Here is a 16,086-nt window from a genome sequence, read left to right on the forward strand (position 1 = left end):
GCTTTTTATAAGATCCACTTTCATCTGTATTGAATTTAATGCCTCAAGACTTTTATTTTTTATATATATATGAAACTCATTACGCTTTAGATCTTTAAATGTTATGAAAATGTACAGAAGTAGTTTTCCAGAGAACTTGACCTGGATAACATTTTTGTTATATCATGCACCTTTTATTTTATGAGTTTGCAACTTTATAGATAGTCCAGAAATTAACTTAGCAAAAGCTAACAGGAAAATAAACTGTCTTGAAGTGTTGATTAATAGCAGTGCTAATAACTCTTCAATAAGCATTAACATAGACTGTCAGTTTAATTGTATGGCAGTTTGTACATACAGCACACAGCCAAAAGCAATTTTACACTGTGTTGAAAGGAAAGATGCACAGAAAAGTAGTAGGTTCATGTAGCAGCAATAAATATTCTGTTCGTGTGACGCATAAGAACAACACTTTCACAAGCAATTTATTTATGACAAGCCAAAATGCTTTAGGAATAAGTTGTACAGTTATTCACAACACTAAATTGCTCTTTCAAACAATACAGGATAGAAATTCATATGACAAACTTGAACCCATTCTGACATACTGCAACAAAGGGATTGTTTGTCTCAAGTTTTTTTCCAGCTGAGACTGCGCTATATTCTTCTGTACGAATGCTACTGTTTGATAGACAATCTATTTGAAGCAGCCTTGCTTTCCTTTTCACTTATTGACACATACAGGTATGAGAGTTTCATGTGCCTGTAACGCCAGGGATCACCTGCAGTGACCATTTGTGCTCTGACTGCTGTTATGCTTTCCCTCAGCACCTTAAACTTGTGCTCTTTTGCACCTACTTCCCTGTATTTAAAATACAAAAAGATTCCAGAACTGAATGATTTAAAAAAAAAAATCGTCTATAAATCTCTTACACTGGGTATTTCCAGAGAGGAACAGTCTTAACATTCCAGTCACTGGTTCCACGTGGTTACATTTTTTGGGAGTCGTTGGGGGGTTGTCCACCACCACTTCCCACCCCCCACCTCCTACATCACAGTGCAAATCTGACACTAAAAGACTGGAATTCACTTACCTGTTTTCTTAGGACATTTTGCTCTAAGGATGTTATTAGCATGTCCAGATTCCCAAGATTCACAGTGTTTTTTATTCCACAGGCATCTTATTCCTGGACGAGCATTTTTACACAGCTCTTCATCTCTGAATGCCTCACAGTTTGGAGGCTTGTACACGAGGATGTCATTCAATAGAACACTTGAAAAACCCCCAAATATATACATGGACCTATTAGGAAAAATCAGTTAAATATAACTGTTACTGTAGGCATATTGTATTGATTTATCTGTCTTGATATACAATTTAAAACCCCACATAATATTATAAAAAACTTTCTTCATCTTTTGCTAATAAACACTCTGTCAGTGGTTCCTTTAATTATTAGTTTTTCAATTTATTTCTCCATAGAAGTTTAGAATAACAAAAAAAATTGCTGGAAGCTCACTGTGATGTATGTATTAAGAAGTGGCATACACCAAATTTTTGGAAAGAACAACGAAGAGCTTTGGAAGAAACTTTTCATTTTTGCAGCTCAGTAATGAGAACAGAGCAAGAAATACAAGAACATTTTTCTTCACAAAGATTTCAAAGACAGCCAGCAAAAATTGGCAAGATGGATATTTTTTTTGGTAATATTTCTGGTGTAGTAGCTGCTGACATCAAAACCAAGACCTTGAGTACTTAATCTTCTCATTTAAAATTACAAACAATCTTGGGTAAAAGATAGTAATAGAAAACCTGTGTGTCTCTTGTATCACATAATCTTATAACAGAATTAATCATAGAGTTACCAATAGCAGAAATTTGGAAAGTATCTTGCATTGCACTTTTTCGTACATAAAAAGAAAAAAAAGGAATTTTCACCTTGAGTATAATTCATTCAGAGTGACAGTTCTTGAAGTATCAGACATAGCTGGGACGTCATAAAAGGCACAAATCAGAATGAAAAACTATCACTTGCTGAATTCATTAATTCCAAGCAATTTTCTCTTAATGAATAAATCTGTTCATTGATTAATGTCAAGTGCTCTGTGTACAGACTTACAACCTAGTGCTATTTTTGTTAAATGCAGTCACACTCTTATTTGTAGTGTTACTTATTACTTCTGTTATTTCTGACCTATACAATATCCCTAGGCAGAGGATCTGTTAAGTGGCCCACATATACTTAATACTGAGTTTATTAGTATGATGAATAATGTAGAAGAGGTACAATGACCTAGAGCACTGCAACTATCAGATATCAGGTCAGTTGGCAACCTGCAAAAGTAAAACTGGCACAAGGAACCACTACAGATTCCTTTAAACCTGAACTCTGTTTTCCACAACTTTTCCAGTAAAAAAGGAGACATTTGTCCTACAATTTTAACTTTAGGGATTGGGGTAAAAGAAGCAGAGCTCAGCCACCCAATCCAGAAAACTCCAGATCCACTCTACCTGCTTTTCTAGATGATGAAGCTTTACTGTTCTTCTCTACTCAACATGAAATGACATGAAAGAATGCTACATTTTCTAGAGGATAAGTAACATACTTATTATTGTCTAGACGCTGGCAGGTTTTTCCTTCTGCAAGTGGTTAAAGATGATAACTATATCAGTATCATCCAAATATTGCCTTTTTCCAAACAAATTTTAGTTACATGGTTACTTTATGATTTTAGAAGAACAAGAAATTATAGCATGCTGCAAAGAAAAAAACATTTCTCCCACTACTACTAGGTGAAGGTTGTAGTTGGTACCAAATATCAAATTCACTGTAGCTCACAATACTGAGGAAATGCCTCAGTACACTAGAAGGTTAACTTAAAATGCCATTAAACAGATTCCACAGCATGGCAGTTTATGATGATGATTAGCTGGACTGATTACCTAAGACAAGTAAAGACTCTGACAAGCACTACTTTTCCCTTTAATAACTTAGATCAGTTCTATGTCATTGAACCATACTTCAAAAAAGTCTAATTTCTGCTACGGGGTTTTTGGTTTTTTTTTTCATTCAGAAAAGTGGTGAGGAAGATTTAAAAGACACTTCATTTACCCATTACTGACAACAGCAGTGTGACCAAATCTGTTCACATCTCGATGCAGATTAGGTTTTGGTAAAACCTTCCATTCGTCACAAGCTGAAAGACACAACAAAAACATATGAAAACATATATCAAATAATCTGAAAAGTTTTCAGCAGAATATATGCAAACTATACTTTAATTGCTCAAGAATAAATCGACATGTACTCCTTTTGTTGACTAGGTGCTCCAAGAACCTGTGAGCAACACTGATCTATCCTGACATTTATCAAGGCCACAGGACACTCATGGAAGGGTTGCTTTATTACACAGAGTTCTCTGCCTTCACAGCCAGTTTCAACATCCAAAGCAACAAGCACTGCCATCATTTTTATCAAGTGATCAGTAACAGTGCCCTAATATTTACACACTCTCAAATCAGCCACAGGATTTCAATTCATACACTTTCAAGGAACATCTATGACAGTGAAATTAGTTCTTTTCATAAGAATTTTAAGACAAACTACCACACCTTCAGCTGTGCAACCCAACACATTATTGTCTTACTTTGGATAGCTTGGTTTAAGGATGCTAGTATTTACTTTCCTTTCACCACATATTTGAGATGAATGCTGTATTTCCATGTCAAATTAACCATTCAAGCATATTTCTTTTAGTACTGCTGTAGGAACATTTACAAATATGGTTCTGGTGTAGTTTCATCTTTCTTTCCTGACTGGAATATTAGTTCTTTAGAACAATTAGTTCCTTCTTCATTATTTCCTGCTTGAACTTTACAGACTTCAAAAATTCAAATCCCACAACAATAGAAATAAGGAGCACCTGCAGATTGAAACTTCAAAGAAATATCTTTAAAATGGAGCAAAGAAAGTACTTTTCTACAGAGCAAGCAAAACATTTCCAGAATATGTCATAACAGATTTTGGAGGGTAAACTTTCAGGAAACCTTTCAGATCAGGCAGAGGGCTACAGTTTTTTCATTAAAAAAAAAAATCTGCTATACGCACAAAGATAGGGATTAAATCCAAAACTGAAAACAAGTTAAAGGGAGAGAGACCTCTCCAATTTAATCCAAATAAAAGCATGGCTTTATTTATATACAGAGAGACATACTTTATTCTAAACCAGTGGCAAAGCTATCAACTTGGACATGCAGAAAAAAGAATACCTATTTGGTCAGCATACTCTTCCTAATACAGAGAAGTGGATAAGTGGGTAAGTGGATAGAGCACATGCATATAGAAACTGCAGAATCAGAATTAGTAACACAAAGCAGATTAATACGAAATATTAAATACCAATGTATTTAGCCAATGGATTCCTCGTAGGTTTTGGTAAAGAATCAAACAGAATTCATTCCTGTTCATCATCTTCAAACTTGTTTTAAACATCCCTAAGTACCCAAATTTCCAGACTTCACTGGACTGCTCCAAGAAGAAAGTGCCAAACAGTGAATGTAGCATGAATTACAACATTATTTATCAATATTACAGCATTTTGTATTAAGTCTAATAATGATGGTTAACTCTATGGAACAAAGAATAAAATACTTTCCTCGATAAAATGTTATGCACTCTTAAGGTATTATACAGATAATAAGGAGAAGGAAGATATGGTATTAATTGTATTTACCATTGTCTCTGTATGTAACCAAGTACAATATAAAGCATATGAAAGCACATACTGCTTTTAATAGAACTAAGCAGATGAAGGAACGATACTATTCATTCCAAACTGATTTGCAGAATTTTTAGTCACTGAAAAGTACAAGGAGAAATACTGGGGTTTTTCTCTCTGTTACTAGGGCTTCTACTTCAAGAACAAGCAGTACCACGTTATATCATTAAAAGACAGAGGTTCATTTTGCCCCCCAGTGTAGATTAAATGGTTACCAGATGACACATAAGTGGCTCTCAGAGTGAGCTGCCAGTCACACAAATTTGTTATGTGATGAAACACACCATAGAAAGGCACTAGATTTAAAGCAATCCAGCTGATGCTGGCAGAGAAAAACCCCAACTGAACTTTGCACAGGGTAATGCACTCCAGGGTCCACACTCCAACAGGTCAGGCCTCAACACGTCTCATGTACAGCCTACTGTCAATATTGCATTACTGATATCAGAGAGGACCAAGATATTTCATAGAAAAACTCTCAGTGCTGCAACAGTATACATTTGTTACTAGAAGCTTTCCCACTATCATTTTATGGGGGGAAAACAAAAAACCTAACACATTTCTAATCAACATTGTCATATCAGTAAAACATGGATTTGTTTTTAAAAATCTAACTAAGACCAAATTTACCAAGATGTGACTGGAGGAAAAATGGGACAAATACAGCATACTAGCTCATCCGGTTAGTCGTGCGAGTCTTTTTATGAATGTTTTTTGCTCCTCAGACACACAGCTGAACATAATATTAAAAACCTGTCTAGTAGTGGAGGGCAGTCTAAAGTTTGAGCTTGCCAGTCATATCTGATTTTGAACAATGTATTACTTAAACACTAGGGCAGAACTGGTGCAGAATCAAGTTAACAAAGCTCCATTCAATTCATGTCTGAATTAAGTTAATAAAGCAGTTCTGAAAATCATAAAAGATGAGTACCCAACTATCTCAAATTTAAATTTTTATAGAGAAAAATCTAAGAGAGCTGCATATCTACAAGCTGTTTCAAAGGTGATTGCTCTCCCATTTCTTCATCTGATTTATTAAGTGCATTAAGGACATCTTAATTATTTTCAATAACTAAAGAAACTATGAGAATAACCCCGAAAATCTTGACAACTCACTTCCAAATCTACAATATTTTCTAAAGAATAAGAGAAAAATCAAGGAACTGAAAAAGTCCCCTTGCAGGAAAAACCATAGAAACTCAGCTGAAAAACTGTAGGCATTGAAAAGAAGCTTATTTACAACTCATCTTCATCCCCCACCCCACAATGCCCAATTCTGCACTCAAGCCTGAACAGAAGCACCATGGCCATCTCAAAGTGATACTCTAACAGTACACTTTAAATAATGGAAAGAGTTCATACTTCCAAAACATGATAAAAGGAAAAAGACTTTCTTTATATAGTATAGTAGTAGTTAGAGTAATGATCCAAGATGTAGGAGAAAAAGGTTCATTTCCTACCTGGTGGGATTTAAACCTAAAGTTTTCATCTCTGAGCAAAAGTACCCTCACTGTTCTAGTGAGGTGACTTTTCACTACTCCAAGTTAATGCTGTTCCACTGAACAGATAAAAAAAATATAGAAAAAATTAATATTGCTAGAAATAGGAAGTTCTTAAGTCTCTAAAAAAGTGGCAACCAATGTTCCATGCTTTACCTCTAAAATCAAATTGGTATTTCTGCACTGGCAGCCTGATTTAGTGACAAACTCTTACTACACTTGGAGATAAGTTTTAAGGGAAGGTATATGAAACTACATACTTTATGTTTACATTATCAAATAATTTCTCAATTACAAACAATTTAAATAGATTTGAAATCCCGATGTATTTATTCTGCTTAATCACAATCTGTAACACTGGCAGTGCAGCCTCATGTTCTACACAGAATCCAGTGGCAGCTTATGCTTCTATTTTCTCTTCATGTATTTTCAATAATTACTCAGTCAGTTTTTCTCTGGTAAAAGAAGTAATATTGGTTCACAAAGTATGGACACCATTATACTTCTGTCTAGTTCTTTTTCGTGACTCTAGACAACTAAAGACTAAACACAAACAACTAAAAACATCATGAAAGTTAGTTACTAACAAAAAAGTTACTTTCTGATTCTTTCCACACTGCATAAATATTTTTCTTTAATAAGATAATAAAAATCTCCTTGCTCTTAGGAAAACACGAAGACAAGTATGTTCAGAACAGCATGAATTGAATTTAAACTATAGAACTAACATCTACAACAGCATCTACACACAGAACAGTGACTCCCTAAGCAATATAAAGAAACCAACAACCTTAAGCTTTACTATTAAATGGAGCAATTAGTGCATTACATTATTATGGCTTTGCTCTTCTAATAGCACAGCGATATGGAGGTAATTGCTATTACAGACTGCACCAGAACTACATTTATGACTTAAGTGCTCAGGAACACATAAAACTTAATCTTTCACAGCGGCTGCTTTACATTTTCTTTGTGATGGCACATTGACAATCCATTTGTAACTCCAGAAGGAGGGAAAATTGCAAAAATAAATGGGTTTACATTGGAAAAAAATAAATTTACAGACGTTTAAACTTGCTCATTTTGTCGATGACAAAGACTAGAAGTGAAACAACTTCTTTTACAAGTAAACAATTTATGAATAAACAATTCATTTTATTACAAAATACAAGCAATAGGTTTGATTACAAGTGGAACTAAAGTCAATCTCCTGAGATAATTTTGAATTTTTTTTCCAAAAAAGGAAAATGCTTTTAAGCTTTGTTTGAATACCCTGGAATAAACTTAATATTTCACATGTAATATTGTCTTTCATAAGCAATTGAATTTGCATATTACAAAAGAAACATTGTGGAGTGTATTATTGGTGTAAATATACGTGTTATTGCACTTCTGCCATAGATACAAACAATGCTGAAATACAACAACCGTTAGGAGAGAACATAGAAACAGCTGCCATGTTCCAATGACTTCAGTTTTTGGCTTTTATAGAGATTCCCTGTCAGTATTTCTCTATACATTTCTAGGGTATCCAGATACCTTAGCATTGGCATATGTGGAACAAAAGGACAGACTAAATACTTCATAAACTGAAACTTAAGGAACTTAGGCATAGAGATATATGCTTACTAACAGTATCATTTGGCCAGGAACTAAAATAAATATCCTTAATCTTTAAAAAAAGCATCTATTTGATTATACATACATATTTTAATACTAGTTTCAATAGTTAGAATCCGTTTTAAACTCTGATTCTGTGTTTCTAATAATCTATTTTTATTTGCAAATTTTGCATCTGAATACTCATAAAATATAACCTAAATTACTTTTCTAAGCCCTGATTGAAATAGAAATGCAAGTTTTAAGCACATGGTGGCTCCTGTATCACAGTTCTACAGTTAAAAAAAAAAAAACAACCAAAGCAACTAATACTTCACATACCTATCCCTCAAGGTTTAGAGTACAGCTCCAAAATTTTTATCTGAAGATGGCATAAAACAAGTTCTTCTACATGCACATAAGCAACATTAGCAACATTTGTGTATGCATACATATTTGTATGCATGTAACATATTTATATAAATATATAGTGTGGTGGTGGTGGATTTCAGGAGAAGTTTAATTATTTTCAAGTATTACTTCAACAGGATCCCCGGTGCGAAAATTGAGCTGTTGTTCAGAAAATTAAAACCCACAGAGGACAGAGCCTTCCAACTACCCATCTACACATTTAGAGAGAGAAAAGCTTTCCAATAATGCTAATATCCTACAAATTATAAATCAGATTTATACAATACATTTATCAGCACTGCAGTATTAATTATAGGGCAGGATAAGGAAGAAAGACACATGATATGGTTTCTCAACCTTTCCACCAGATACAAAGTCCTGTGCAGGGCTAAGAGTTGGACTTGATGATCCTTCTACGGCCCTCCCAACTCAGCGTATTCTGTGATTCTGTGAAAGATTGAGGACAAAAGTGAAGAAATAAAGCTGCAATGCTGAACCCCTCCTTTCTTCCCAAGACTAGAGGAGAGAACAGATGATGATAGGATTCTTTCTCCAAATCTGGTTACAAGACATAATCTGGTTCCAAAAAGTTGGTTGTTAGCATAGATGGAGTGTGACTGAATAATCATAGCGTAACTTCTGCTATTTTTCAGGACATTATCAGAGACTTTTGTCTGGGAGGGCTTACTATGACTGCTGCAATACCAAAAGGACAATAGCAGCAAGAAGAATCCATAATATTCTTTAATTCATTTCAGTTACACTGGAAGCCATATGAGAGATGATCCAGGTTCTATTTTTGCCCAAATTCATGTAAATGTATGTATAAAGCATTCTCAAATTTTCCTAACTTGCATCAAATAATCCTTTCTTGTGATTAAAGAATGAGATGTCTTCATGAAGTGATTTTACCTTGTTTACATGTGTTTTAAAAAAAACTAAGAACTACTTTGTTTATTTCACTACCCTAAACCTTTCACAGAATTCAGCCCAGTTATTCATTAGGCCAATTTCAGCAAAACAATAGCACTTTGTAGCAGGAGTTGGACTAGAACTTTGTATTGTAGACAGATAAGCATGGTATCTCTCCAAAGTGTTTCCTATTCCTTATACAATGAATAGAATTAAATTAACCAAGTATTCAGAAAAAACTCCCCAGCACACGGGCCTAGTTGAACCACTCTGCCACTACATAGGCAGAAAACACAGTGGTGAACTTGAGGCCAACAGTAACGGAAAACAAACAAACAAACAAACAAAAAAAACCCCGAAAAACAGACTTAACTTTGTACCAAACAGAAAAGATAAGCAAAACATCAATTCTGACACTTCACACTTCCAGTCTAGTCCTGTGTAGTCCTGCATGTTTATTTAAACTAACCTCTGTGGGACCTAAGCACTTAACAGAATTTGAAGTCAGTGTTGAGCGTCTACTTTTCTACTTTACCAAATCTCAGTCTCCCAAATGTATGCATTTTTTATGTATTACCAAGCAGTGCTGAGGAGTTGGGAGAACGCAGGGTACCAGTCATAATAAATAGTTTCTCAATTACACAGCAAAGACTAAAGAAAAAGATATCATAGTATTTTGAAAGAATAAATCCCTATTATTAATTACAAGTATGCAGCCAGATTTCCAGACATGCATATCCCAGTGGGTATTAACTGTCATTACTATGTATGATGACTATACACAAACTGTCCCTTGCATGTGTAACTTCCTGAGTCCCAAAGAGCTATCACAGAGCACAGACTTTCACAAGCAGTGCAGACATAATTTTTCTATACATACCTATGGTAATTCCTTTTCTAAATGAGGAAACTGCTGTAAGTACCTTTCAAAATGCTATCATGGAAGAAGTGAATAAACATCCTGGATTGAGCACTGATGCCACCTCTGTAAGGGGCAGGATCTCAGCAGCTGAGGCCCTTCAGCTGCTTTTTTAATGCACCAAATGTGTAACTATGGCTCTCCGTTGGACAATAGTTCGCTGGATAAAGAAAAGCCAAAACCTACATCAGTTAGAAACCAAAGGTCAACCACAGCATTCGAGACTGGTCCCAGTGGCAGCCCTGTCCTCATTACCAAGGTTGCTCTGATTTCAGAATAATGTAAGCAATAACAGCACAGCTGGAAAATACCTCACACCTCTACAAGAATCACCATTTGTGAATCTTTCAGGAGCTGCCAGAGCAACTGGGGGGAAATTGTGGTGGTTAAATATCATAGGAGGACAAAAGCATACCAAAGCCAGATTTCTAAAGCTCAGTTACACAGTAGTCTTCTCATCAAATTTTAACTGATATTTAAGTAACTATATCAAACAATATTAAATGATGAAAGTTATGGTATCGTAATAGTTTTTATAACATCTCCACATCTCTGAGTCTTCAGCTTTAACAAATATGCTGTAAGGATTTCTAATGACTGAATTGAGCTCTTGGCTCATGACACACTTAAATGTCAAAAACTTACATGTATAGACTAAGATCAGAACTTAGAGAGCAATGACTGATCCAGAAAAGGGGGGGGGGGGAAGGCAAATCTTTTCTAAGCTTGGTAAAATTAATTGCTCTCTGGGAGATACTTATCTCCTCCCTCCCTTGACTAGAGGAGGAGTGTGGATTACCAAACTGCATTAGCAACAAACAATTTAGAAAGTTTAACTTAACTGAGATGAAGCTACTCAAAGTTATTTCACATTAATATGAAAAACAATGTTTTCATGGATAATAAAAAGCTGAAGCAATCTATCCATAACACTATGTCATATAGTAAGAGAGATAATCAAATGTACTCTATAGCCCAACTTGAACATAAATAGTACAGACTCTATCTCCAGGATTCAGCTGGTTTCTAGACAGCACCCATTTTTTTACTAGACAGGGCATAACACGCCATCACTTGAGAGGTATCTAGGAAACATGATGCTGATAGCATCATATATTTTTTCTTCCAAGTATTGTTCAAAAACTCAAGATACAAAATAAATAAAATTCTGAAATCTACCCATTACATAATTATTTAATTCTTAGTAAAATATTTAATGTTTTTTGAAAAAGTATGTCTGTGAAATTGTGTTTTTAATTTGGTGAAATGAATAATACAGAAGATTAAGTTGGAATCAAATCAATCTTCATAGATTTCATTTTTTCAAGAGTAATTACTACATCCAAAGAGTAATTACTACAGCCATTTCTTTTGTACTTCATCAATTTGATAACACACAGAGAATGTGACTTGCAAGAAAGTACAAATACCATATTAAAACAGCATAATGGACTGGACAAATCAAAATATTGTTCCACTTAAAAAAAAAAAAGCAAAACACCAGCATAAAACACTTTCAAAAAGGAGGATAAAAAAGTAGTGATATGTGAAAGTCAGGAAGTTACATTTAGATTCTGAGACTCACACTCTTGATTCGCAAGTGCACATTCTACAAATAAATGTAGACAAATAAGTAATATTATCCTCCAAAATGAGGAGGGAGCTCTGTTTCATTAAAAATTAAAACCAAATGTAAACTGAAGTGAGAACAAAATCAATAGCTCACATCATCAGATGCCTACCAGAAGCTATGGAATACATAATACAGGGATAGAGTAAAAAAATTCAACTGTTCTGCAAAGGTTTTATTCATACACTCGATGAAACCTGCAGCAAATAACCCATATATGTTCCACGTACTTAATTTACTCATTATTTTTGTATTAAAGCAAACACATTGCATTGATATCTATATGGAATGCAATAAAGAGCCATTAACTAACCCTATAAAAAGGATCATGTCTCAGCCTCTTCTACCACTGTAGGCAGCTGATAAATGCCTGCCAAAAATAGATACAGGCAATATCCACAGGCTATTCTCACCAGGATCATGCACGAGTCCATTTCCCAGACTGCTCCATTTCCCATTTTTTAGCTCCCAGGACAAGTGACTGTGCTTTTTGGCCCAAACATGAGCTGTATGTTTGTATTTAAAGCCTATGCATAAAATATGGATGTGAAAATCAGGGAAGGGGAAAAACTACTTGTGGTAAAAACAGCAGTAGCAACAAACAAGATAAGAAACAGACTATGGATTCATTAAATTCCCTTAGATTTATAGCCTTCACAATCCTATAGGGAGGTTTTTCCATAAGTGCACAACTCAAATGGTTGGAACCATTCTACAGACTGAAAGTTGACACCCATCTTGTCTTATCTTAAACACTTTACCTCCAAACTGTATTCTTATCATATATTTATAAACAACAATCTTTTCTGCTCTCAGTCACTCTCTTGAGATATTAAATATACCACATCCTTTTATTATCTCCAAAAGTCTCCTCAGGCTTCAGTCAGCCTTAATACCACTTGCCATGCAGAGTGTTCTTTGAGTTTGTCTTCCTGAAATGTGCGTTGCCAAAATACGACAAAAATATCCAGGGCTTCGAGAATGACACCAATGTTTCTTCCTTCTTTTCATTAGGACTGTATAAGCCATTTCTACATCCACACGTCACTCCTGACTCACACACAAACCACTGTCATTTCCTTCAATTTGAAGGAGAAAATTCCTATCATTTCCTCAGTGTAGAACTTGCACCTTGTTCCGTTAAACGTTATCTCATGACAACTGTCATTCCCAATCATCTCATTCTCCCGAATGACAGTCCAGCCTCTTCCCCACCTGTTATTGGCAAAGTTTTGTGGTGTTCTTTTGTTACTCCTCGCTTCTACTTTTGAATTTGGGTAACTGGGAATGATTTTTGTATTTTGACACTCGCACTGCATACTAGCAGGTTCTGGTGCTTCAGAAGTAAACCTTTTTTAGCACCATCGCACTAAGACTGCCTTCCATCCCACAAAACCAAGAACAAAGAGCTGGGACATTTTCACTGCACTGTTGTCTATCAAAACACAGTTTATCCATAACACGATGCAGAAGTATTCCATATCCTTCTATTGCCAGGATTCATTTAATGTAGTTATTCAATTAATCTAAACGAGAGATCTATATCCCCCAGGATTTTCCTCCCACTCAGCAAGACTGCTCATGCTAGACTGTGGGTAGGGTATTTCTCCACGTGAAACAAGCAAATACTGATGCAGTTATTCTGATCAAACCATTAATGTAGTCTCAAAGACAGGAAGCTTTTAATATATACTCTGATGGGAAGTGCTTAGGAAGAGGCAGGAAGGGGGGGGGGGGCAACTTGTCAGAAGAAGATATCCAGCAAAAATCCACACAACTCAGCTATCACGGCCCCAACCTGTGTGTATTAATCTGCCACAATCCATCTCCCAAGAGGCTGTTTCTCGACACTCTGCTTCTGTGGTGTGAACTTCCTGTGTTTCCAAATTGCTTTTTAGCTTGTGGCAACTCTCCCTTTTGCAGTTGCCTGAGCATCACCATTTGACTACCCCAGTCTTTCAGAGCTCCAACTACCTTGGCTTCTCCACTCCCTGATTTTCGATTCAGACTCATTGTGGAGGCAGTGTATTTTCCAAAGCATCATCAACTCCAGACCTTTTTAGGAACCTAAAGTGTTACTTGTGGGGAAATGTTTTGGTTTTGGGGGGGGCTGTTGTTTGTTTGAGGGGTTTTGTTTGTTTGAGGGTTGTTTTTAGTTATGTTTAATTCCAGCAACACATTTTATTAGTCCTATGTAGATATTATCTATGAAAAATATGTAAACACTCAGAGGTAATAACGCTAGGGTCTGTGTTCAACTCACTTTTGTAATACCAAAATGCACCAACCCTTGTAATTCATTTAGCAGTATATTTGCTATTCATAATATAAAATAGGATTAGGCACATATTTTAAAATTGATCATTTTAGCTACTATGCTTTGCCCCACAAACCAAAAACTTTAGACAATTACGGAACAAAAGCCTGTATAATTTATAAGTAACTTGAAGGTGTTTGAGATCAAAAATTCATATTATCTGGACTTGAAAGAAACGTTGTGGTATTTAGAACTCAGATGAGAAGAATACAATACAATACATACCTATATCATATGCAAGAAAGTCAGCAGAAAAACACTTCGCACCATTGCTCAGTGAAGTATCATTATGAGTGTTTCCACCAAAAATGAGCATAGCTCCATTGATTAAGACAGCTGAATGAAGGTATCTTGCAAAACCACTCTCTTTCAAAATAGTCCTACAAAATATAAGAACAAATTAATACATATTAACATGTGAAAAATTGTACATGAACATCAAGAAAATTTATAGATAAAAAAATACAAAACACAAGGAAAATACTGAACTAAAGCTATTGTTCAGTAAACATGATGAAATTTATTCATACTCTTTCTAGGATTGTGAATTTTCTCATGGTACAACAAATACATTTATCATTCATTTAAAATGTCCTGCTTTTTTAATTAAAAAACAGGTTTTTGAATAATGTGTCTGAAATAAATTTTATCATGTTTACATTCTTCAGACATGATTAATGATATGGTAAACTTTAGTAAAAAGTGAATGAACACTCATTCATATTATTAATTCCTACTCGTATATACCCTTAGTCATGTTGTCCTTTTGCCCAAGAACTGCAATAAAGAATTCCTTAAAAGGCTAAAGGAATCTTTAGACTATCCTAAGCATAGTAAAAGATAAACTTTTTTTTAATTATTTGAACACTCAGACCTGGAAAAGAAATGGTAGAAGTCATTCTAGGTATGATAAAAAACATTTGCACTGCTTCACAAACTTATTCAGGGTGGTAAACTCAAACATACAAAATTTCTGCACTGAAAAAAAAGTAGTCCACACACATTGAGCCTTTGATGTCTCTTCATTCACTTTAGCCTGCGTCTGTGTGGTCTGCTTTGTGCCACAGCAATAACATGGTCCCAGCAGTAGCCAAGAGCTATCAATGCTACAGTTTAAAAGTGGCAGATGTGGGGTTAGTAGAAAGAACAGAACATAAACTTGATTCAATCACAGCAAATAAATCTTACCAAGGAAGAAAGTAACCATTTGTGGGTTCTGCCAGTTAAGAAAACCAGCTGCAGACATGTTTGTGAAGAACTGATTAGATCACCCGTAAAAAACATTTCTTACATTCTCCTAATAACGTTTCACTTGTCTCAATAATCTAAGATTTCAAGTTTAGACTCTCACTTTCATTTATGCTACTGCACACTGCTCACATCTACAATTAAACTGTTTTGTCATTTGTTTCCGGTAACAAACTGACTCAACACTCTTTCCTTCTGATTAAATAATGCTGTCCTCTTGAATCACATCCATAATATTTTTTCAATATTTTTACATCATCGTCATGTTTAGGAGAGAGTGTTTAAAGTACACCTCATTGTTTTGATATAATACATAAATAATAATAATAATAAAATTGAAATATTTTTAAGTGATAAAAGATTGTATGTTTGAACAAGTTGAAAAGAAGGTATTAAACCTAAATTCTCATATTGTTATTTAAATAAATTCCCCCCCCAGCTCTGGAAAGTAACATCAAAAGAAATGTCAAAGACTAAATGAAAATAAATGAGCTTTCTTATTACTTAAAAATGTGACAATTCCTTCAAGCCACTAGCATATTCACCCATGTGCTTCTGGTTTTAGTCCTTCTTATTTTTGTTCTACTGAACAACTTGCATCTTTCTTGTGTATCTCTGATTAACATACTTTGAAAACAGAGCACCCCATAAGTGTGTTTTTCTAACCAGGAATCAGCTTGATAGAGAATACTTACGGTACCTACCCAAATATGTGATATTTGGGTTCTACTCATCAGTTAGTAACACAGAATATTTGGAATTACAAGGAAATAGAACAAGATATTATTTTTAA

At 34.9% G+C, this 16,086-nt stretch overlaps 1 protein-coding gene across 6 annotated transcripts in view; it reads right to left on the reverse strand.

The window, feature by feature from the left end:
• The window catches only part of ATRNL1 (attractin like 1), a 466,156-nt gene that overhangs the window by 373,817 nt on the left and 76,253 nt on the right, over window positions 1-16,086 (reverse strand). For all 6 annotated transcript variants that reach the window (XM_051801056.1, XM_051801055.1, XM_051801059.1 and 3 more), the window contains exons 10-12: window positions 14,271-14,425; window positions 3,093-3,177; window positions 1,074-1,282 (exon numbers count right to left, since the gene is read on the reverse strand). In XM_051801056.1, coding sequence (XP_051657016.1) covers window positions 1,074-1,282; window positions 3,093-3,177; window positions 14,271-14,425 — 449 coding nt within the window. The remainder of the gene's footprint in view (window positions 1-1,073; window positions 1,283-3,092; window positions 3,178-14,270; window positions 14,426-16,086) is intronic.

The sequence above is a fragment of the Manacus candei genome, unplaced genomic scaffold (assembly GCF_025592945.1).
Source record: "Manacus candei isolate 608988 ecotype Guabito, Panama unplaced genomic scaffold, ASM2559294v1 h1tg000050l, whole genome shotgun sequence".
Taxonomy (NCBI): Eukaryota; Metazoa; Chordata; class Aves; order Passeriformes; family Pipridae; genus Manacus; species Manacus candei.